At 42.6% G+C, this 25003-nt stretch overlaps 1 protein-coding gene across 1 annotated transcript; it reads left to right on the top strand.

Moving 5' to 3' along the window:
* The first annotated feature begins 15133 nt into the window (after window positions 1-15133).
* LOC148018483 (uncharacterized) lies at window positions 15134-23211 on the top strand. Its single transcript, XM_087661574.1, has 4 exons — window positions 15134-15266; window positions 16722-16760; window positions 22648-22895; window positions 22981-23211. Exons 1-4 carry the CDS (start codon window positions 15134-15136, stop codon window positions 23209-23211), a joined length of 651 nt encoding a protein of 216 aa, XP_087517700.1.
* The last annotated feature ends 1792 nt before the right edge of the window (window positions 23212-25003 follow it).

Here is a 25003-nt window from a genome sequence, read left to right as displayed (position 1 = left end):
AAAATGGCTGAAAGCTACATGCTTTGTTTTAATAAGAAATGACAAAATTTCACATGTTTTTCTTGTTGAGATTTACAAGGATAGCAAAACTACAATTAAGTAGTGAAATATACAACAAAGATGCACATTAAAGTTTAGAGCAAATGTAAAAACTTTATTCATATTTTTAAGTTGATACAATAGTTTAATAGTGCAACATAGTCACATCTCTTGTGCACTTGGAGAACACTATTTCAAAAAGATAACATTACAAAAAAATATTCATTTTATTGGACCAAAAATGGCTTCCCTTCTCTACAAAGTACGGGCCATGTGCCTCAAGGATATGCTATAAAGGCATACATCATACGTGGATTAAAAAATCCTAGAATGACTTATACAATTCACATTCTTTTAAGATCTTGACTTTGTACATACCATGTAATGTGTGATGGACATTTACCCCATGCTTGCACCATGTTTTCATAGAAGCTATGTATAGAATCAGTAAACTCTTACTTATCTCCATCATCAAACAACATCTTTTGAAGTAAACGAGTCAATTTATTGAGTTTAATCCAAACCTTGGTTTTTTCTAACCTTGATTTTCCTCAATTACTTCAATTAGGAACCACAATATGTAGTTTTTTCCACTTGTCATAGGCTTATGGATTGTGAACTGTGACATTCCCTTCCTCATTAATAGATTCTGAAAGAAACTTCCTAGCATGGGCCTTGGCTCCTCCAAACCAAGGCTTCTTTGGTAAGTTACTAGGTTTTCCTAATATTTTCTTATCCTTTTTCAGTCATTACTTAATGCTTGTGTAGACTAGCACTCGCTCCACATTCTTACACGTTGCAATGGCTTCTTTTTCTGGGTGCATTCTATAAGAAAAACAAATATATTCTTGCACAAATTTTTCCATAAGCCTAAAAAAAACATGCAATGAATGTAAAAATGATCCAATGAAATGTTAAATATGGGCTTCCATATGGGATCTTCTTTATCATGTGTTGGTGTAGCAATTGTCACTCTTTGTCTCCTTTTGTTCCACCCTCTCTGTTAAGCAATATAGGCATGGATATTTTGCATTTGCACCATTGGAGATTTTACACATGCATTTCAAAAATTTCAAGTATTTTGCAAGGTGCTATTCAACTAGATATTCAGCATAGCCTTTAACGGAGAGCATCTCACCATGTTCTTAGTGATCAATAATGTCTAGAATACTTGTGTACATGTGAAGAAGAGCGGTAGCACCTCAAATGTTTCCTTAAGAACTTCACATGCAACAAGCCACTATACATGGTGCTTTGATTGAATGCTAAAGTTCCTTAGATTATTCTTATCGAAATGTAAGGCTCCATGAAGGGAGTGAGTTGAGAGTGGAAGCACGTGATGAAAGCAAGAGCTATATATATATATATATATATATATGTATATATATATATATATGTATATATATATATATATATGTATGTATATATATATATATATATGTATGTATATATATATATATATATATATATATATATAGAGAGAGAGAGAGAGAGAGAGAGAGAGAGAGAGAGAGAGAGAGAGAGAGAGAGAGAGAGAGAGAGAGAGGATGTGGGAATTTCAACAATCAAATGTATAATCAACCTTTCCTTTATTCAAATGTCAGTGAAAGAATAAAGAATAAAGTGACAATGATGGACACTTGCCATTTGCAGTGTACAGGTGTGTGGATACGACAATGAAATAATACATGGGCAAGCACATTTACTCCCAACAACCTCCCAATTAAAGGCAGAGGAGAGAAAAAGAAAAAAAAAGTGACAAAGTACAAATATATATATAAGTACAATAGGACGAGGAAGGACGTCATCTCATCTAATGCCCATCAAATTCCTAAGGAAGGCAAAACACTCTACTAAGAGACTTTTCGTGAGTAGATTTGCAAGATTTGGGTCGGTTGAGATCTCAATAAGGTCAACAAACTTGTTCTCAAGTGGTAATGCACCTCAAAGTGTTTGGTCTTTGCATAGAAGATGGGATTCTTGGCTAATTGGATAGCACTCATAGAATCCAAATGTAGTGTAGGGACCACATCAGTAATATTAAGGTCTACCACTAGATGGGCCACACATTTTTACACCATGGGCATCTAAGAAAAAACACCTCCAACAAAAGTGAAGACACAGCCTTCTAACTACTGTCTGCATGTCCTGCATAATCAAAGTGAGTGTACCCCAGGACTCCTATATCTTGGCCACCATAACATATACACATAGCTATTGTGCCCTTCAAGTATCTCATGAAACCCTTGGCAATATTTCAATGTTGTCTGCCAGGTGTAGCCATATAGGGTGCAACGACTCCTACTGCAAATGCTATGCTAGGGCGAGTGGCGATCATGGCATATATCAAACTGCCTATGATGAATGCATGAGGGATCTTGGACATCTTGACCTTTTTCTCATTAGTAGATTATGGACAATCGGCTTGACTAACCTTCACATGAGAAGGTAGAGAACAACCAACAAGCTTACCATCCTCTATATGAAACTGCTCAGGGACTTTCTAGACATACTCCTTTTGACACAAAGAAAGGAGTCTCATAGAGCAATCGCACGTGATGGACACTTCAAGAATATGCAAGGCTTGTCCCATGTCCTTCATCTCAAAGCTTTTCTTGAGTGAAGTTTTCAAGGCCTCGAGCTCATCATGAGCACTCTCAATAATAAACATATTATCCACATAGAGTACCAAAAGCATAAGTCTGCCATTACGAGCCATCTTTGTGTATAAACACGGATTCATAACACTACGACTATATCCTTGTGAATGCATAAAAGCATCAAACTTGTGGTACCGTTCCCTAGGTGCATGTGTAAGGCCATAAAGGATCTTTATCAACTTGCATATGAGACGTTCCCTTCCTTTTACTTCAAAGCCCTTATGCTGCTACATATAGAGCTCATCATGCAAGTCCCTATGTAAAAAAGCCACCTTTACATCCATATGATAATGGTCTAGCTGAGCAACCAATGCTAGTACCAAATGTAGGGTTGTCATTTTGACCATAGGAGAAAAGACTTCATTGAAGTCAATACCATATTCCTACTTGAAACCCTTAGCTACCAATCTAACCTTATAAGTGGGCTTCGGGCATCTAGGGATACTTTTCATCTTGTATACCCACTTGCATGGCAATGCCTTCTTGCGATTAGACAAAGGAACCAAATCCCACGTATGGTTAGTTTGTAAGGAGTCAAACTATGATTGCATAGCCTTGTCCCACGAGTGACTATCATCTCTGTGTATGGCCTCATCATAAGAGAGAGGTTCACTTGCATTTGTCACCATAATATAATCCATGAACGACGTAAAGTGCTTAGGCTGACATCTAGCTCTAGTATCATGCATAATAGGTGGGGCATGGGCCATTGGAGCATCAACAATGCTGTAGGCTATCTAGCTAGCTATATGGGAGAAGGAGGCTTCTCCTAAGAGATCACCTTGTATACCTCAACCACTTGCTTAGGCTACTTACGCATATTTTTCTCATGAAAAAGGACATTATGGCTGTGGATAGCCTTGCAAGCCTGTGGATTCCATAGGTGATAGCCTATCTCACCTGCATCCCCATAACCAAGAAAGATGCATTTTATGGATTTATGATCTAGCTTATTGTACTTGTGCTTGGAAATATGGCAAAATGCCTCACAATCAAAGATGTGCAAATAAGCATATGATGGAGGTTTCCCATTCCATACCTCCTTTGCAACTTGGCAATCAATAGCAATGTAAGGAAACTTGTTAATCAAGTGTACCCCAAAAGTGCTGGGGTAGGCATGCTTGTCTAAGCATATTGCAAACTCTCTCGTGAATTGTCTTGTTCATGTGTTTGGAAATACCATTCTAGGGACGGGTGTAGGAGGCGGTCAATTGATGCTTAATACCCCATTCGTTGTAAAATTGCTCAAAATTTTTCGAGACATACTCACCCCCATTATTTGACCTTAGGCATTTTAGCCTATACCTAGACTAGTTCTCAACAAAAGTAAGCTAATGTTGAAAGGTAGACAAGACATCAGATTTTTGCTTAATAGGATAAGCCCAGACCTTAGTGAGTAATAATCAATGAATGTGATAAAGAACTTTGCACCACCTAGCGCCGATTGATAGGTCATGGGACCACATATATTTGAATGAACAAGAGCCAAAGACTCACCCATGTGTTTCATGCCAGATTTCTTATGTATACTACGTATTTGCCTACCATATAAACAATGATCACAAGACTCAAAACACTTAAAGTCTAGGGGCAAAAGATACTACAAATTGGTAAGCATTTTAATTCCTTTCAAAGACATGTTCCCAAGGTGATGATGCCAAAGATATACATGTGAAACAATAGTCACAACCAAAACATGGTCAATTGATCTAGATATAAGCAAAGGATAGAGGGTACTAGACTTAACACTACGTGCAATAACAAGATTCCCATGGGAAATCTTCCATGATAAATCACTAAAAGAGACAACATAACTTGTATAATCCAAGGTGCTAGTAGAGATAAGTGAAGAGTGAACATATTACTGAAGCCAAAATGCAACTCGATATCACAAATACCAACTATCTCCAATGCTAGGTCATTATCCAAAGAGACAAATTCAATCATATTGCAATAGGAGTGAAACCATTCTCTATGAGAGTCACATGAAAGGAAGCCTATAAATCTATCAATCAATACTAAGTACATCCTGATAAAGGATTAGTTAGTAGCTGTGAAGGATCCAAAGAAGAAGCTGTCAAGGTAAGATCATCAGATATATTAGGCTACACTATATTAATCTTCTTAATCTTGACACTAGGCTTGCTAGGCATAATGTTGTGATAATCATTCTTGTCATGCACTTTACCCTTTCTCTTTTCCTTGCACTTGTCTTCATGCATTTTATGGCACTGTGGCTGAATATGACCTACTTTCCCACAATAATGACAAGTAATACTTGACTTATGGCCATGGGACTTACTGCGAGTCTATCCATGTGTCCAAGACTGAGACCTATTAGAGTCTCTACCATGGCCATTTCCATCTTGCCAGCCTCTCACAATTAATGCATGTGGCGTAGGGGAAGCATCCACATACTTTTGGTTTACCTCTTCTATCAAGAGGGCGCCCTCAACATCCTACAATTTTAGCCAATCCTTAGCATAGAGAGCCATATGAAAAGTTTCTCACAACTTAGATATAGAACCAATCAGAAATAAAGGATGCAAAGTATCCTTGAACTCATTTTCTTGTGAAGCTAAATGGTTGATGATGGAGTGAAACTCATTCAAGTGTACAGACATAGAAGTCTATTCCTTCATACGAAGGCCCATCAACCATCTAAGCCAATACATTTCAAAGATAGGACTTTGCTTGTCATAAAGATTCTTAATTTGTGTCCAAAGCTCATAGCCAGTCTGAATTTTAGTTACTACATTGTAGTGAATCTACTTAGAGAGTGATAAAATGATTGTGTACTTGCATTGCTCATCTAGTTTATCCCAAATCCTTAGCCACAATGTTTTCGACTTTCATACTCCTATTTTTGAGTAGTCTAACTTGTAATTTTTACACTAAAACCTACCATATCTGGGTCTTCCAAAAACTATAATTGGTCATATCCAGTTTCTCAATATTGAAGATAGCATTGTCGTGAGAACCACTAGCCATAATGAGACCAAGCAAGTACATAGAAGGGCAAGATGGATTGCTGTAATACCCCACAAATTGTAACGTACCCACTTTTATTATGTGACAGTAGTCGCCCAAAGTTTACCTTCCAGTAGTCGCCATCTCTACTCTAACCAGAATGATCGGATTTTGTCCATAGGTCTACCCCGTAGGGGAAGCGTCCTGCCGTTACCCACAGAGGACTGGACCTGAAGGTTCCTAATTGACCTAACAGTCACCTATCAACAACTAGCTCACATCCGGGGGTGTTCTTCGAGAGGCTTCTTGTCTAGAAGGAGCGACTGCCATTACCCTTGGTTCATGGAGTACAATGATTTTTTCTAGTAGTAGACTAAGGATTTATGAAATCCCTCGTAGTGCTCTGGCACAATCGCCATACCTTTTCCCTAAGATAATTTACAATTCGTGTTTTGAGACCAAACCCTAGGTAAGTTAGCGAATCAATCCTTCCTAGAGCTTTTTCCTAGCGTTTGTTTTTGGGGAAACCTCTTCGCTAACCGAGACCACCCTGCCATAGGGCTGGATTCATCAGGAATCCATCCACCCACTTCCCTTTATGAAATTTCTTAGTTATCTAATTACCTACCACATTACGTGAAACATATAAAAATAGCTTCATTAATTAAAAATAATTCTTTTATGCATAGTTGTTTGTTTGCGTAATTTACTCATGGACCAAGTAGTTCTTTGGTGTGTAAAAGATTTACTAGTAGCTAGAGCCCCCCTAGCACCCTATCCACCTCCTACTTAATACGATCCCTATTGGGAGACCTCTTGCCATTGAAGCCGGTCCATGCTTCCGCAGTGGTAAAAACATCCCCTCTTGGTATGGGAGATTCAACACCTATCCTTGGGGGAGGTATAGGGCTCATCAATTTTTATATGTTCCAATACTTAATTCAATCATGATCTAATCTAGAAAATCACAAACAAGATTGATGTCTTCAAGCAGTTATAACTTCAATCAATCATGCAACTTTCAAGTGATGATTAATATAGTAGCAATCGATACTTAAATTTCACATAATGAACTCTTCCACTTGGAATTTAACTAAGGGTATCTAGATTTTGGGGTCTCTAACTTCCTAGTTTAAGGTTTATTCTTGTAATCAAGTTTCTTGGCCTTAAGTCAGTTTCTTTAACTTAGAGAGTTATTTCCGTTAAAAAAAAAACTTCTATCTGAGATTCTAGATTAAAATTATATCCTTGGCTAGTTTCTTCAGGGTTTCGTTCTTAGAAAATTCATCTTGAATTCACTAGTCTTCTTTTCTATGGGGTTAACATTAAAATTTCTCATGATTTCTCTTAAGTTCTAGGTTTTGATAGTTACCATAACAATTTCTAGTCTATAAGATGTTCTAATAATTTACCAAGTGAATACTCTAAGATCGCAATATTTCTCAAGAGACTTATCTTATTTCTATTGAATTTAGATAGAAATTTTTAGAAAAACCTGTGGTATCGCGATTGGTAAAGGGTTATTGTCCACGCCTGTGATTCCGTCAGTGACTCCCGTGCTCACAACTCCAAGTTGCTTCCACATTAGCAGGATCATTCACGATTTCTATCTTTGAATTCTTTTTCTTCAAGGACATGATGGAAATATGATTCATAGAAGAAGAAGAACAGGACAGTAATACCTGTTGGCAAGGGTGTAAGACTCTTGATGATGATGATGGTTATTGCGGGATTCAATGATATAGGTCTCGCAGATGGTTCTTCTTGCCTCGTGGAGGGCAATACTTCCCTCTCTCTAGTAGATGGAATAGGGATGAGAGTAGAGGTATGACTTCTAACCGAATTGATAGAATAGGATAAAGTTCTTCAATGTCTTCTCTTCTCGGATTAGAGTAGAAGAGGATGAGAGACCTTTTGCATATCCCCTTCCTTGGGTTGAATGGAATGATGTCTCTTCATCTCGCAGAATAGATTCTCCTCCTTCTCGATCAACATCTTGTCCTCATCAAGATCGTTGTTGCTCCCCCCTTCCTGGTCATCCCCAAGACCTCAATTAATAGTTTTACATGGGGTAAAAGAGAGGACGTTTGCTTTTTAGCATTTTTCGATGACATCATTGATGACAAAGAAAAAACACTTTCTTTTAGTGCTTTTGATGATAGTGAAGGCTGAAATGATGAACGGGTTGCCTCTTACCAATCCAATCCTCACTAAGAGAACTAAAGAGGGGCACCACCTAGCCAAAGGGAGGATGGGCTAGGAAATCCCTTTTCTCAAAGAGAATCAAGAGAACCAAGACACAAATTTACAAGAGAGAATATATGTACTAGACACCATATTAGAATATGAGAGAGAGAGATGAGAGGAGAGGAAGACAAGAGGAGAAGAGGTAGAGGAAGCTTGCCATTATGCTACATGGAATGAGAAGATGAGAAGAGAGGGAGATAATAGGAGAAGAGGTAGAGAAAGCTTGCCATTATACTACATAATAAAAGAACTTACTCATAGCTTACCTCAAAGAGATGAGGGTATTCTAGAGTGCTCTCATGGGCTTGTCATTGTCCTGCTCCCCCCTCTTCATTCTCCATGGGCTCTTTATATAGCCTCCATGAGGGATTAGATTAAGCTAATCTTTTTGATTAACATAATCCTACATGACGTATGGCATCTTTGAAAATATGGAGAATAGTGGATGGGACAAGTCCCCACCTTGGTCATCATGCAAGAAGCCAAGGGTGGTGGTAGACAAAATAGAGAAATGGAGCTAGATTACAAGAGGTGGGTGCCCAAAGCACATTATTATAATATATTTATAAGAATGATAGAGTGGAAAGTTGGTGTAATGAAAGAGAGAAGCAAATTGCATGTAGCCAGTAGTCTGCGCCTTTGTAACTTCAATTCTGTGAAGAATTTGAAAAAAGTTTCTTCTGCAACTTTGTAGATTAGGTCGAAACCAATCAGACAACGCAAGAATTTTCTTGAATTTCGCTTTTTCTTGGGAGTTATCAAGATTATAAAAAATGGCTTCCAAAAGCTGCTTTGACTTTAGTCCCCCATATATATATAAATACATATAAGCATGTGACAGAAGGGGTCTATGCTTGTAAGCTTTTGTGTAAGATCCAAATGACACCATGATGTGGATATTGACTTGTGTGCTAGGGTGAGGTGTCCTCTAATGATGGTGATATATTCCAAATCTTAGTGATGCAGACGGAGCCCATGTGTAGTTGGAGGGTAGTCCTTTGAAAAATCTATGCACTCACTCAACTCCTAGGTGTAATCCATTTTCATCTTCACTAAGATAACCATCCCTTTTACCTTTTACATTGATATGCCTCCTAAGAACTTGTTCCCCCCATTTGCTAGAGTTATCATAATCGAGAAGCAATGTAGCATACCTAGTGCTTGAAGAGTAAACCCAAAGTGATACGGTAAGCTCTTGATAGGGGCTTTGGCCAAATTTTGTGGTAATAATCCGGGTTGTAAAAAACCTGGATCATTAGCCCTCCCCTTAGGCTAGAGGCATTCATGCCTCTAGCTTGCTAATGATGGTCCAATAGAGCAAGGTGGACTGCACCCCCTCATTTGTGGCTCTTCATTGAATGACTGCTCCAAAGTGTTCATATTTCTTTGAAAATAAGGCTTCAGTCGCCATCCATTTACCCTTGTCTTGAAAGTAAGGCTTCAGTCGTGCCATCCATTTACCCTTGTCTTGTGAACCTTCCCATCCATGTCACCTAGCTTATAGTTACCATTTGGATATCTCCTTATGACCATGAATGGCCCTTCCCACTTGAACACAAGTTTAGCATCCTTTCTATTATCAAAGCGGTTATCATAGTGTAGCACAAGTGATCCTTCCCTTATGTGTTTGCTAGCCAGCTTCTTATTAAATGTCTTCCTCCTCTCTTCAACCTGCATGGAATAGTGTTGGACTGCTGCTTCTCTATCTAACTCCAACCTCTCTAGATCCAAGATCCTTTCCTCTAACTTCTTATCTTGATTCTTCTCTTGACTGGCTAATAAAACATGCAAACTGGCTAGTTCCACCTCTATAGGAAGCAAAGCCTCTTGGCCATAGACGAGGTGAAATGGAATATAGCCAAGTGAGGTTCTAAATGAAGTCATGTAGGCCCAAAGAGCTGCACTCAATTTTTTATCCCAGTGCTTGGGGTGCATGTGTACTTGCTTAGTAATTATCTTACAAATCAACCCATTTACTTTTTCGACCAAACCATTACACTATGGGTAGTAGGGAGTAGAATGCATGTGCTTGATTTTTAGCCTTTCCATTAGCTCCCCTACTAGGTTCGCCCTAAAACTAGGACCCTGATTAGAGATAATTTCCAAAGGTGTGCCAAACCTGCAACAAATATTTTCAAACACAAATTTTCCCACTTCTTGGGTTGTGATCCTACTAGTTGCTGAAGCCTCTGCCCACCTCATCATGTAGTCCACACCCATTATGATGTATTCCTTGCCAGATTGAGTTCGTGGGAGTGGCCCTATTGCATCAATCCCCCATTTCTCAAATGGGCCATATGTAGTTATGGGATTTTGTTCCCTCATGCACTAGCTTCCTTGGTTCGGCCTTTTGGCAATCGTCACAAGTGGGGCACCAATGTTGCACATCTCGATGTAGACTAGGCCACACAAAACCGGCTTGGAGAATCTTCCTGCTGGTTATTTCTTGAGCAAAATGTCTGCCATAAACCCCCTCATGGCAGCTCTTAATCACATCTATAATCTCATTTGCTGTTGGTACCCTTCTAAGCACTGCATCCTTTCCTTTGCAATACAACACATCATTTATCAAGCGGTATTTAGTGGCCTTAGTAGCCAGCCACCTTTTCTCACTCTTACTCATATGTGTAGGTGCCTCACCATGCTCAAGAAAATAAAGCACATCTTGTAGTTGAAACTTACCCTGAAATAGGGAAAGCTTTACTGTAATGATGCCCACCATTACCTCTTTCAAATTTTTAGCTGCTAGAGCATCTGCGTCACCATTTGTGCGCCTTGGCACAAAATAGATTTGGGCTTTCTGTAGCTTTCTCATGAGAGTTTTAGCTTCTCTCATTTTCAATGCTAAGTTATCATTTTTACAAGCTCAGATTCCTTTCATTTGCTTAACAATTAGCATAGAATGCCCAAAAACATTAAGTCGAGTGACACCATGTGAGAGACACCACCTCAAACCTAAAAGCAAGGCTTGATATTCTGCTTCATTGTTAGAATGGACATCCTCCAAGCTGATACCTTCTCCATAAAGTTTGTCACCTTTGGGACTGAACACCACTATTCTTGCTGCCACTCTGTCTTTAATACGCTTGTATGCCCCATCAAAGTAGAGAGCATGGGGATTCTCCACCCGTGGCGGCTCCTCAAAAGGAGGTGTCTCCTCTTTTACCTTTTCCTTCTCTTTTTCCTTCTTTTGATGACATCTTTAGGTCAACAAATCAGCTAGGCAAGCTCGAGTAGAATCCTCCACCTTGAAGGTGTAGTCAAACTCTTGGAGTTGTATCACCCACTTAGCGATTTTGGCTAAAACATCCATGTGCTGTAAGGCATAGGGAAAATGCTCTTTTGTCGTGATCATTGTGAATGGCCTAGGGAGAAGGGTGCTAAGAGCCTTCTTCACCTCGTGAAAGCACCTTTCGCTTTCGTCACTCCACATGAGCTCCTTAGAGTGGGTTAACTGTTGTAGTGGAAATATTAATTGGGAGAGGAGATGAATGAACCGCCCCATATATCGCACCTTCTGAATGAAAGAGGTTAGTTGCTTCACAAAAGATGGTGATGGCACTGCCAATAGGGCCTTAACTTTGTTTGGATCTGCTTCAATGGCCCTCTCACTTACGATATGCCCTAACAAAGTTACACTGCTTTCGCCAATGCGACACTTCTCATGGTTTAATTGCCCCCCCATTTGTGTGAGGTGGTTGAAAGCTTCATTCACCTTCCCTAGATGTAGAGCCTTAGAACAATAAATACAAAAATCATCAATAAAGACCCTAATGGATTTCCCAAAATATGGCTAGAAGACATAATTCATGAATCGCTGGAAGGTAGCTAGGGCATTTGTTAATCCAAATGGCATTACTTTGTAAGCAAAACAACCCCAAGGTGTAATGAAGGTGGTCTTCTATTGATCCTCCTCAGCTATTCGGATCTGGAAATAACTTGAATACCCATCACAAACAGTGTATCTCTCATGTCCGACCACCTCGTTGAGTATTTCATCCTAAAAGGGAAGAGGAAAGTGACCTCTCTTAGTTGCAGCATTTAATGGCTTGTAATATACACAAATCCTCCATTTTCTATTCTTCTTGGGTATCACCACCATAGGTGAAACCCACTCTGAGTCCCCTATTGGATAGATGAAGCCTGCCTTCAAAAGTTGTTGCACCTCAGTGAGTAGAGTGTTTTGTTGAACTACTCCCAATTGTTGTAGTCACTGCACCACTGGCAGTGCTCCCTCTTTTAGATTAATGTGATGTTGTACTGCTGTCACTCCTCTGATGTGTTCATAATCAGAAATAAAAACTGTAGAGTATTTTATCACCACTTCCATGTAGGCTGCCTTCTCCTCAACTGATAGATCCTTAGCCAACATTTTTTCTAACCCCTCCTTCTTGACCTTTGGAAGCTGATGCGGAATTTCACTACTAGAAGGCCCTTTTAATGTAATCCCCATCACTTCTAGAGAGCTTTCTTCCTCCTCATTTGTTATTGTGTTTTCGACCGTGGTTCCGCAGCACAAAGAAGCGGAAAATGGAAAGAAGAGAAAATAGCAAAAAGGTGCAGGATAAAAGCAGAAAAAGATAAAAACAGAAAAAGGCGCCTTGACCGGCAACCAATCCGTGAAAAACTCAAATGATCGGACACGACCCGCAGGAAGCTTCGGTGTCAGGCCAAGGCAATGAAAGAGGAAAAAGGCGCACCATTAAAATGCGGAGCCATCCTTGAATCTGTGTAAAAGAGTGCCAGGCTCGCTCCTGTGCAAAGTGTAGGCATTAGTTGGGAATATGATAAATTAGAATGGTGGGAAATGGGAAAAAGGGCCTAGGCTACGGCTGGCCATGTAAAAGAGGAATGACCGCCCAAAAAGGATTTAGGGCTTTGTATATAAAGTTGAAAAAAGAGAATGGGAAGCTCATTCTTTGGTGTGTGGCAAAAAGAGTCTTCTTCTTCCTCTCTTCTTCTCTTCTCCTTGCTTGTGTGTGCTCTTGAGAGAGGGAGTGTGAGAGTGTGAGGGAGTGAGTGTGTGTGAGAGTGAGGGATCAAGAGGGTGAAGCTCTTCACCATCTCCTCTCCTCTTCTTCTCTTCTCTTCTCTCTTTTTCTCTTGCACGTGCGGCTATGGAGGATGGAGCTTGGAGATGGAGGAGGCTTGAGGATGCTTGAGCTAGCATCAAGAGTCGTGGAGCTACCGGAGTGCAAGAGAGAGGAGGGCACTCGATCGGGCATCAAGGTAAACTCACAATACTCGTAGGATCGACAGCGCGTCGGCTAGGTGAGAGATAGCCATTAGAGCTTGCTTGGAACGCTTGAAACGATAAGCGGTCTGTGGGTCTTGGCGGTTGAGCGAAAGCTCCCACATCATTAGAAGACTCTCCCTCTGTCATAGATGACCAACCCTTGCTGGAACTCCAATCATCAGCGGTGGTCTCTAACACAAGATCCTCCTGTTGGCCCTCCTTCATGTTGTAGATAGTGCTCTTTCATTTTTTATGCAGCCCCTTTTGTGGCCTTAGCTCTAAAGCCCCTGTCTCCCAATCTTGTTTGGCTTTCATTCCCATTAGCCATGGTCACCCGAGAATGAGCAAATAGCCGTCCCCCTTCACTGGCATCACATACATGTCAAGCTCCAATTGCACTCCACACACCTTTACCTTGACTTTCTTTATAACTCCCAAACAATTTACTACTACATTGTTAGCTGTTTTGGCCCCAAATTTAGCAGTTTCATTTACCTCTAATCCCAAATGATGCATCAACTTTTCCGTCATGACACAAATCTCTGCACCTTACCTAATGGGAAGAAAGTCTCAGACGTAGAGGCAGAGACTTCAGCCCCTAAAACAGCCCAAAAGGGAAGCGCTAAGATAGGGGAATATCCGCATCCAAAGCGGCAATTAGAGGCCATAGAAAAGGTGAAGGAATGGGCGAGGGAGGCTCAACAGCATCTCAAAGATGCTGAACCCATCATAGAGGGCGAGATCGATGATCTCTCCAGTATGAGCGCGCCCATGTTGCCACCTCAACCTAAGTCGGTCGAGGCCACTGCACCATAAGCAGTGCCGCTGAGACCATGTCTCGATGCAACAAAACCGTAGAACAGCCGTGGCCAGTGGGGCCAGGACAGTCTAGGCTAAGAGAAGGACGAGTGTTTGACAACCTCTTGACCACGTTATTGACCACGCCTGTAACACTTAGCCTGGGGGATTTGCTTAAGCAGCACCCTGCCCTATGGCAAGACCTTAAGTAGTGGGTCGAGGGATCGCAAGAGCAGGCCACGGCAGACCCTCAAGACCAGGATGCATAAACACAATTGCCAAGTCTGATGCTACACTCTGTGCCTAAATCCTTGCACGTCAACGCCTTTTGGGAGGGCTCTGAGATGCACGCAGTCCTGCCGATCCTAGCCCTGGGTGACACAACAAGGAAGGAAATTGTAGACATGGGAACTGGGGTTAGTGTGCTTAGCCATGCAGTGTTGCAGACTTGGGGAAACCCGCCTGTCGAAGCTACTCGGTTTAATGTCACGCTAGCAAATGGTATGAGAGTGAAGCCATTCGGGGTCTTGAAGAATTGGCCAGTAAAGATCGCAGGTGTCCAGTTCTCTGTCGAATTTATAGTCATGAAGGGAGTGGACTATGACATCCTATTGGGCAGACCCTGGATGCGCAATGCTAGGGTCATCGAAGATTGGGGTAACAGCCTGATCTTCATTGGCAATCGAACTGACGCCGTAAGAATAGAGATGGACACTTTTGGAAGACCTTACTAGTCGACCTAGACGCCATCTCTGCTTTGCTCAAAGGGAACACTTAGGCCAAGGAACCCTATGGGTCCTTGGCTAAGTATATCCCATGCCCAGAGGACGAGCGGGATTGGATGCACGTTCTCGCTACACTTGACCTACCATTCTCAGACCATGAGGCGTATGAGCAGGCCATCGAAACAATTGGCAAGACAAATGAAGCACTCTCTACACCCATCTACATGATGGCATCAAGCCTCCATGAAAGGCCTAAGCCTGTCACCTTCCAAGTACCATCCAACAAAAGGGAACTCCAGGGGATACTGGAATACCTAGCAGACCAGCGGGTAACCCGACTGCCAACTTCAAACTGCTCCAGGATCTCTTAGAGGATCCTAAGTGGCAATGGACCAGAGTGCACGAGTTGAACCTCATGTATAACTGGGCCCTTATTCCAGACCAACGAGTTGAACCTCATGTATAACTGGGCCCTGATTCCAGACCAACGAGACGGGGCATTCCAAGCCCTAGGAGATGATGGGCAGTTGAATGACAAAGATTCCTGTGATGAATACGAAGACTATCAATCCTTCAGTGGTGAGAGCGAAGGTGAAGTGGATACCATAGAGTACGACACGGATGGACAAGAAATTGAGCAGATACGAGTAGACGCCAAGCCACAGAAGAGGCAGGCCCTTAGACTGGAGCAAGGAGTCATGCGCATGGAATGTGGTCGTGCGTGGTTGGAATGTATGGGGGCCATAGACCTAGAGCAAGTAGGCCTAGCCCAATCAGGAACGACATCAATACTTAGAACCGAATCGCCATCCGAATTGCTGCCACCAGGGGAGACCACCTCTTCTAGCGAAGATCGAGGGTTTGACTCTGAATCAGAAGTTACTTCGGATAGCAACCCAGAGATCCCTAGGCTGCCCATGACCAGACGCACCAAAGGGGACTTACCCGTCCACTTGAGACGCAGACTGTCACACCAAGATAGGGCAAAGCACCCCAAAGATACACGATCAGAAGGGCAGCGAAAGCCGCAGGACCTCCCTAAGCGATTCACTAAATTCAAAAAAGGGGATAGGGTAGTGGTTCTGCTAGGTGCCAAGCGCCAAGGGCAGACAAGCGAATCGATCGAAGGACCAGCCAAGGTCAAGGAGGTAAACCTAGCCCTGGAAGGGGAGATACCCCGACCAATATTCATTGCCGATGACTTGACTGGTAAGGAAGAGTTGAGTCTTGTCGCTCTCTTGCAGGAGTTCATAGACGTATTTGCCTGGTCCTTAGAAGAGCTACGGGGGGTAGATTCGAGTGTTGTGACTCACAACATACCCATGATGTCAGATGCAACACCGGTCAAGCAGCGACCATACTCCATGAATCCAAAACACGCCCATGCCGTCAAGGAGGAAATTGACAAGCTAATGAGAGCGGGATTCATTTACGAAATTGAGCACACAGACTGGGTATCACCCATAGTCATTGTGATGAAGAAGAATGGCAAAATTCGAGTGTGCGTCAATTACAAAAAGGTGAACGCTGCTACAAAGAGAGACAACTATCCTTTGCCGTACACCGAGCACATGCTTGAGAGGGTGGCAGGCAAGGAAGCCTACAGTTTTCTGGATGGCTTCTCAGGGTACAACCAGGTGTAAGTGCATCCTGCAGACAGGCACAAGACCGCCTTTGCCACTGAGTGGGGCGTCTTTGCGTACGTAGTCATGCCCTTCGGGTTGACCAATGCCCCCGCCACCTTTCAATGCCTCATATGCACCATCTTCAAGGACATGCTTCGCAAGGAATTAGAGGCCTTTGTCGATGACTTGTGTGTCCATTCGACCTGGATTGAACACCTAGACAAACTCCGCGCAGTCTTTGAATGGTGTCGCTTATATCGTCTCTCCCTGAACCCCTTGAAATGTTAGTTTTGGGTGAAGCATGGATGCATCTTAGGACACGTGGTGTCGAAGAACGGCATTGCCACGGACTTCTCGAAAGTTAGGGTTATCATTGACCTTCCACCCCCAAGTGATTACAAGGGAGTTCAATGCTTCTTAGGTCACACAGAATACTATCGGCGGTTTGTACTGAACTACGCGCTGATCGCTAGGCCATTGTACAAGCTGCTAATTGTCTTCGAGTGGACCGAGGCATGCCAACGGGCGTACGAAGAATTGAAAAAGGCTCTAACAATGGCACCGATTCTATGAGCCCCAGACTGGACCATTACCTTCCACATACAGATTGACGCTTCTAAGTTTGCCGTGGGGGTAGTGTTGAGCCAACCTGGTGAGCATAACCTAGATTACCAGTGAGTTTTGCTAGCAGGCAACTCACTGAAATGGAGATGAATTATTCGACAATGGAAAGGGAGGGATTAGCCATGGTGTTCACCGTGAAGAAGTTCTGGCATTACCTGTTGGCCATCCCTTTCACCTTCTTCATGGACCATCAAGCCCTACTCTATTTAGTGAACAAACCTTGTGCTATAGGACGTATAGCTCGATGGCTCCTCCTGCTCCTAGAGTTCGATTTCTCCGTGGTGGTACGAAAGGGAAAACAACATTACATGGCTGATCATATATCCCGTATACCCACAGGAGAAACCGCTGGACAAAGCATCATGGACGAGTTACCTGATGCCCACTTATTCCACCTGTCGGCGAAGGAGACCTATTTAGGGCCGATCTGACACCATATTGGGCAGACGACGTAGTCTAAGTGCTCGAGCACGGACTACCTGAGCGACCAATAGAATGGGCACGACTTAGGCGCTTGATCCTGAGAATCCAGCCCTACCAGCTGATTACAGGCCAACTCTATAGACTGGGGCAAGACGAATTGCTGCATAGGTGCATGTGTGAGCATGAGATGCATGATGTGCTCTCAGAGGCGCACAGCGGCATTGCAGGAGGACACTTTAGCGGAGACACGATAGCACGGAAGGTGCTACAATCCCAGCTGTGGTGGCCCACACTTTTTCGCGACGCTAAGTAATTCGTCAAGCATTGTGACGAGTGCCAACGGACAAAAGTCCTGATTCGTAAGGATCAAATGGAGTTAACCCCTGTTATTGCTCGCCAACCCTTGGAAAAATGGGGGATTGACTTCATAGGACCCATCAGCCCCGCGGCGCAATACTCACAAGCCAAGTACATCATGGTGGCCATGGATTACCTCATGAAATGGGCAGAGGCGAGAGCCACACGAAAAAATGATGCTAGGACGATTGCCAAGTTCTTATGGGAGCAAGTGATCTCGCGCTTCGGTTGCCCCATCGAACTGGTTAGCGACCAAGGAACACACTTCATCAACGAAGTGATAGCCCATCTCCTATCCGCCTTTCTTATCATCCATTGCAAATCCTCACCATACTACCCTCAGGCTAATGGCCAAGCAGAATCGACCAACAAAATTCTCATCAACGTCTTGACTAAAGTAGTCTCAGCCTCACGAAGCGACTGTGATAACAAGTTGCTGGCAGCCTTGTGGGCCTAATGCACAACTTATAAAACGGCCGTCGGTCAAACACCTTTTAGGCTGACCTATGGGACTGAAGCCATTCTCCCATTAGAATTCTTCGTCCCTAGCCTGAGAATAGCTCTCCAAGAACGCTGGGAAGGGAAGGAAGCATGGACGCAACGCTTGGTCAAGCTGGAACGCCTATCAGAGACTCGTCTTCTAGCCACCCACGCACTTATCTGCGAGAAAGCCCGATGCAAGAGCTGGTTTGAAAAACATGTCAAGCAACGAGAGTTTGAGCAGGGTGACTTAGTGCTCCCCTACTCCGTAAAAGGACATAAGCAAAAGATGAAATTCAGAGGTTTCGGACCCTTCAAGGTTCGGGCAATCAGTCAAACTAGTAATGTTGAGCTTGAGACACTAGACGGTGAAGGAATAGGCTTCTTCAATGGCAGTCGTATCAAGAAGTACTACCCTCCCACTCATCCTTTGCATGAGCCACCAATGTTAGAACCACCTGTCAAAATACGAGTAGCCACAATTACTGAAATCTACGATAATGAGGAGGAGGCTGTAGAACCCGCCTACCTCCGTGTCACGGTCACTGCCAAGCAAACGTGCTCCTTCAATGCCTTGATTGATGAGGGGGAAGATTTCAATGTCTTAACGCACAAGCATTGGATCCAACTTGGCAAACCACTACTTCATCCCACAACGGCCAAATTAAGCCCATACGGGGCTCAATCCTACACGCTTCTTGACAAATGCATAGTCGCCGTTTCTATTGAGTCTGAAACTGTCCCCATGCTGTTTTACGTATTGCCAAGTACCACGGATGCAAGCACGGAGTCATTGCTCAGGTGGACCTTTAAAAAGCAGACTCACTGCAATGTTGATTATGAGTTGCAGTGCATCCACTTAGTAATCGGCAAAGTTCGCATTGTCATAGCTTTCAGCAAGGGCCTCTTAACACCATCACTGTTCATAGGGCCACCGATAGAAATAGTCGTAGGCAAGACTAAGGAGGGGGGTAATGCATATCTGCTGCTCCCAGATTCCCATAAACCGCAGGCCGTAGCAACCAAAGCAAAACCCCAACATCCTCGCTTGCAATGGGTGCCTAAACAACCTCAAGAACTGCCTAGGACTAGACGTGCATGTCTGCATAAGACCTACAACTCTAAATCTAGGATCCCAAGATGCCATCACCGGAAGCACTGCGTGATTAAGCAAATATGGGTCCCTAAAATCCTCCTGCATGTGTAAGGCTACTATGAGGGGAATGCCTCGCTGTGGATCCCTAAGGCCCCTACTACCAAGGGCACTAGTCCTACGCCGACCTCAAGTCGGATCAACCCATGTCCCTTGACACCTCAAAACCATAGGTTGCAGTGCTCTCCAGAGTCCTAGCCATCCGACTCCTCTATGCGTCGGCCCAAGAGAGTCACACAAACCTATCGACCCAAACAACTGCCACCACCAAAGGTGGCATCATCCAACTAGGCCAACCCGCCTCTCCGCAGCCTAGCTGACTGCAACAGCCCAGCTGCTGCTGTGACCGAACCTAACCCACCCATCTTGCCAACAGCTAGGTTGCCGACTCAAAGGGACTCCCACCCGCAACTCTGTACAGTCAGAACCTCTGGTTCTAGCAAACCTCAACCCCCCGTCGGCCTTACGCCCTCCTATGAATGAAAGTCATTCCTAATGCTGGCCGCTAACCTTACAGAGGACACCGGAGATGATGTGGTGGACTATATCAAACAGCTCGATGCCACCTTTGTAGCCCTGGCTCTCAGCTACGACCGCTTGGACTTGGGTCTATTAACAGAACCCTTTGCAATAGAAGTGCGCAATATGCCTTGCTCTTGGGAGACTTTTGAATTCGCCTTTGTGCAGGCTTCTCGCTCTGCCCCGCTGAGTTGCTCGCTAGCGAGGTCTCCAAAGAGCAAGCCATTAAGAAACGCCTCATCACATCATATGACCCACAGACAACATCTGCCATCACCGACCAAGAAATCACAAGTTTATCCCACTTGGCTGATACGGGATACTCTTCTTGAGGCAGTGGTATGCTCTTAGGTTGCAATGGGAAGTCGAGGGATGTCGCATAATGACCAACGCTGAACAACGCCGAGCCATCAAAATGGCTGAGTATGATCCCACCTACGTCATGCCTACCTCGTATAGAGTGTTAACCACTCTTCGGGGTCGACCCATGGACGAGCATATCACAGGGCACCCCTATCTCGATTGCCTCTTAATAGAGGAAGAGCTCCACATCGCAAGTCGGGTCGACTCTGGTGATTTCCTCACAGATGTCCTCACGTACATCACACATGTAGGAATTCGACCCTTTGATCTGGACTATGCTGCACAACTAGAATATAACCCCAACTTCCACGCTTGGCTCCTACACAAATAAAGATGAACGCCTTGGCCTCGCAACCTCCAATCCTGGGATGGATTCTTCTATTCCAAAGGGGGAAGGGATAGTAGGGGTAGTAAAATGGATAAACGAAATAAAATCTAAAAAGTAAACCAATTGTGAAACGCTTAAAATTGAAATGCAAAAGTAAAAGGTGGTGATAGAAGTCTGAAAGGCAAAGTTAAGGCTATGTTCAATAAAATCTGCTATGCTTTTGTTTTTCCAACAAATTAATTGCCAAAAAATACTAAAAATGAAAATGGCTAAATGTGCAGGTGGCAACCATGGCAAGCCAGGACAAAGTAGGCAAGCTTCCCTTCTCGGAGGAGGAACAAGTAAAGTACGGCCTCACGGTGGAAACAAGAGCTTTCAACTAGTTAAGATTCAGCCACGTCTTCAACCTTGAAGACGTAGCCATTAAAGAACCAGCGGTACATCAAATCATAGAGCAGTGCCACCTATAGAAGTACCTGGATGCAGTGGGCCGGAGGATAGATTACATCCTGTGCGCTGATTTCTTACGTACCTTCAACAGAAACAGGGGCACTGTCATGGTACGTGACAAGGAAGCTACCAGACAGGTGCAGATCGAGCTAACCCCCGAGTTGGTGGAAAGGGCACTGGGGCTGCCAAATAAGGTGGAAAGGAAGCCAAAAAGAGACGTCTACGCCATTTGGCCACTTGGCAAACCCTCATCAAACTCATCTTGATGAAGTAAGGCCTATGGGCCATTACCACTAGAAAAGAGAAGAAGCCTTGTGATGTAGGCCTTGAAGTCACTTGGCAAAAGAATGATGATAAGGCTTATGCCATTATCAAACTAGAGCTAGACGATAGTTATATCCACCATGTGGATAATTGTGATACTTCACAGGATACATGGAAGAGACTTGACACTTTGTTTGGTGCACAGTCTAAGTCATCAAAGTATGGTCTCTTGATTGAAATTTTCAGGCTTGAAATGAAGTCCAGCACATCACTTGCCACACGTCTAAATTACATGGAAGGACTTCTAGCCTAGCTTTTAGGAATCAACATTAAAATAGAAGAAGATGTTTTCATTGGTGTTCTACTTAAAAGTTTGCCTCCTGAATATAATAATGTATCAACAACTCTAATCAATATGCCAAACCCTAAGCTTGTTGATATCCAGGAATCAATATTAGAGAAGGAAAATAAGCTAAAAACTAAGGAAGAACCAAGCACCTCTAGAGATAAACAAGCATTATATGTTGGCAACAAGTACAAAGGCAAGAAGGATCAGCTTTTCTGTGACTTTTGCAAAAAGACCGGATACACCGAGAAGTTCTACCGCACTAGAAAGAGGTCCCAAAAGGCCTATCTAGTTGCTGTTAAAGAAGAAGAAGAATATGGAGCAAAAGAAGAAGAAGAAGAACATGGAGCAAAAGAAGAAGAAGAAGAAAATGAAGAAGACCACCAAGAGAAGGACAAACCTCGTCAGTCCTTCTATTCGGATAGACTTTTTTAGCCTTGTATTTCCTAGCCCTAATGCCTCAGACATAAACTTGTAAATTCCTCATGTAGCCTTAAACTACATCCTCTGTACACTTTCTGAGGCCCATATTAGAGCCTTTGGATGTCCACCATGTTTTGGTACCCACACTTAGCCTTTTCTGTGATAGCCTCTGGTGTTTTGCCGTGTTTATGGTGTGCCCACACTTTGCACGAGTTGCTCTCACTAAAGCCTCTACACACTTTGTACTTCTGGTTGTAATTGAGGAGGAATGTTGAGATTTCTACAATCACACCTCTTATCCTCTTTGTATGGAGTAATGTGGGCTCAAGACTAGAATCCCATATGCACAGTAGGAGAAGTGCTACCATTCAGTTTCCTATAAAGCATTGTACTTGCTCTCTTTTCTAGTGCAATGTTATAGTACTTTTGTCCTTAAGTAAAGTCTCTGTGTCATTGTTAGTCGATACAAAAGATTGTGTTTATGGATCCAAGCTTCCATCTTGAAACCTAATTCACTTGTGTAACAATCAGTCATGTCAATGTCTTCATGAACTCACTCTTTCTCTTCCAACCTCCATAGCTTCCACATCTGCCATGCTCTAGATCCTACATATTTTACAATAAACAAATGAGTGCATTGTGGGAGTGCTGGAGAGAGTTGTGTGCAATCATAACAAATGTGGCTAGTACACCACGAGTGGCATTCCTACGAATGGAGATTTGGAGACATCTTGACATATTTTTAAAAATACTCAAGGAACACAAGATAGCATCTAATTATTCGAAAGAGTACAAACGTTCAATTGTAAATCTTATTCAGACAATCAAGGAAGCTTGGGGAGAAAAGGATATTACTTTCTACTTAGTAAGATAACATAAATTTGAGTCTTTGTGCTTTGAAAACAAGGTTTAATGATTCAAACTAATTTTGCTTTTATGGGTTGTCACAGCATATTCTTCTTGTTCATGGGCCTTATTTTGTGGAAGAGCAAGGGCCCCTAGCAACTTACAATAGCCAAGGTATGGAGAAATCTCACTACCAGGCACGTACGTGTTTCTTTTCAAGCACTAGATATGGAGGAGTATTAATTAAAACCAATGCCCTTGAGGAGTTATTCAATTGGTTTTTTCGAAGACAACTTCAAAGACTGAAGAACACAACAAATTTTGATGGAATCTAGAATATCCATACTATTTTCAAAATATTTTAGCATCAAGAGCCTTTACATCCTCATCCTCCTCATGCATTTTTCCTCTATAATGTAAAACCTTTCTTCTCTTGTATCCAACTATGGACTTGATATATGTTTTATTTGTTGCTAAAGCATAAGATGAGAATGCTAGAAAGAATCCAGCCCTAGAGGCAGAGAAACCAGGACCATAACCAAATATTCTGATGGTTGTTGTCTTTTCTAGGAACATGACTTTGTGCACATTGTACTACAAACTTGAGTACCCAACGAGCCTTGTAAGTGCTTTGAGACAGATAATCGGCCATGAGGCCTTCTCTCAGAAAGTGCTATCCAAAACCAATAGAACATTGGGATCAATCCTTGATATGTAATGCCCAAGTGCAACATCTTTTAGGGAACTATCACCAATTCTTGATCCTTTGCCTCTTCCCAAGAAATTATCCTCATCTGCAAACTCCAACTATAAAACTAGAAGTCAAAATGAAAAAAATGAAAATATGTATGTGTTTTCACAAAAACAGAAGAAAGCATTACCATTTGATTTTCATCACTCTTAAGTTTACTTGGATTCCATAAACTAATTGACGTCTCCTTGATATCCTTGAGTTCCTTAACATATTCTAACTCCTCCCTTCCAAAATTGGAGATTCCAATCTTCTCTTGAAATTGGTCCAACTCATTGTTGTCAGTAGCCTATAACTCTCTCGCAGCATCTCTTACCTTACTTAAACATAGGGAAAATGTGTCTGATGCATCTATAAACTTATCATCTGATACTTGAGTATCTAATTTTAGTAAGTCCTCTTTGGATTCATTCTCAACATCCACTATGCCTTCTGCATCTGCGGATGCTTTTGCAATAACAGCCTAGCAATAATCCTCCCTCAAATTGAAAAGGATTTGTAGATCATGCAATAATATGTACTCTTTGTCTTTAATTGGGAAAGTTGGCAAGGATGGAACAATGAGGTTGGAAGGGGCATCAAATACTTAATCAACCTCTACAATGCTCTCTTCAATTATTGTCTTTGCTTTAAATTGAGCAACTTCTAGGTCTTTTGCAATTAATGCTCCCATCTATGGGTCTACTTGCTCCTCAACATCCACATCATTTGCAGACTCTTTAAGAAGACAACAACTGGATAATTTTGAGGCTTCCTTAGGCTTTTCATCAAATTTTATGGGGCATTACACAAGTGCAAATACAATAAATGCAGCAGACTTTAGCATAAGCTTACATTTTTTTGGGTGTAAAGAGCATAGCTCAGATGCATAGAATCTACCAAGATAATGATAACCACATTTCTTGGTGAAGGAAAACTTCTCCGTGGGTGGCTGACCTCCCAATAGGAGTGTGAACATAATCCTTGGAATCCAACTAAACAATAGGATATGCCAACTCTTCAAACTCTGCAAAGTCTTCCCTGCAAAAGTCCTTTGAGTAGTTCACAACCTGATCAAGATCCCACTCTGGATTGAAAATCTCCCTAGCTATTGTGCAAAGAAAGAGAAGTCAATATTGTTTTCAATAAGGTAAGTCTTTTTGAGGTTGTGACCTTTGTAATCTAAGTGAGGCATGGGGTCCTCATAGAATATTTTCCCTTTTTGAAGCCTTCTTTGTAGTCACAACACTTACCATCACTGACACATGAGATGCAACTGAAACGTCTGAGGCAACTGATTCATTGGACAATGTGGATTTAAGCCTTTTTTAACATTTCCCAAATGTGGAGGGTGACACGGGTGGGCTCTCACTTGACATTTTGAACTAGCACAAATA

Source organism: Lygodium microphyllum, chromosome 21, assembly GCF_053477565.2.
Source record: "Lygodium microphyllum isolate KBCC chromosome 21, Lygodium_microphyllum_v1.1.10, whole genome shotgun sequence".
Taxonomy (NCBI): Eukaryota; Viridiplantae; Streptophyta; class Polypodiopsida; order Schizaeales; family Lygodiaceae; genus Lygodium; species Lygodium microphyllum.
The sequence above is the reverse complement of the archived record's forward strand: the minus strand, read 5'-3'. Positions and strand labels throughout refer to the sequence as shown.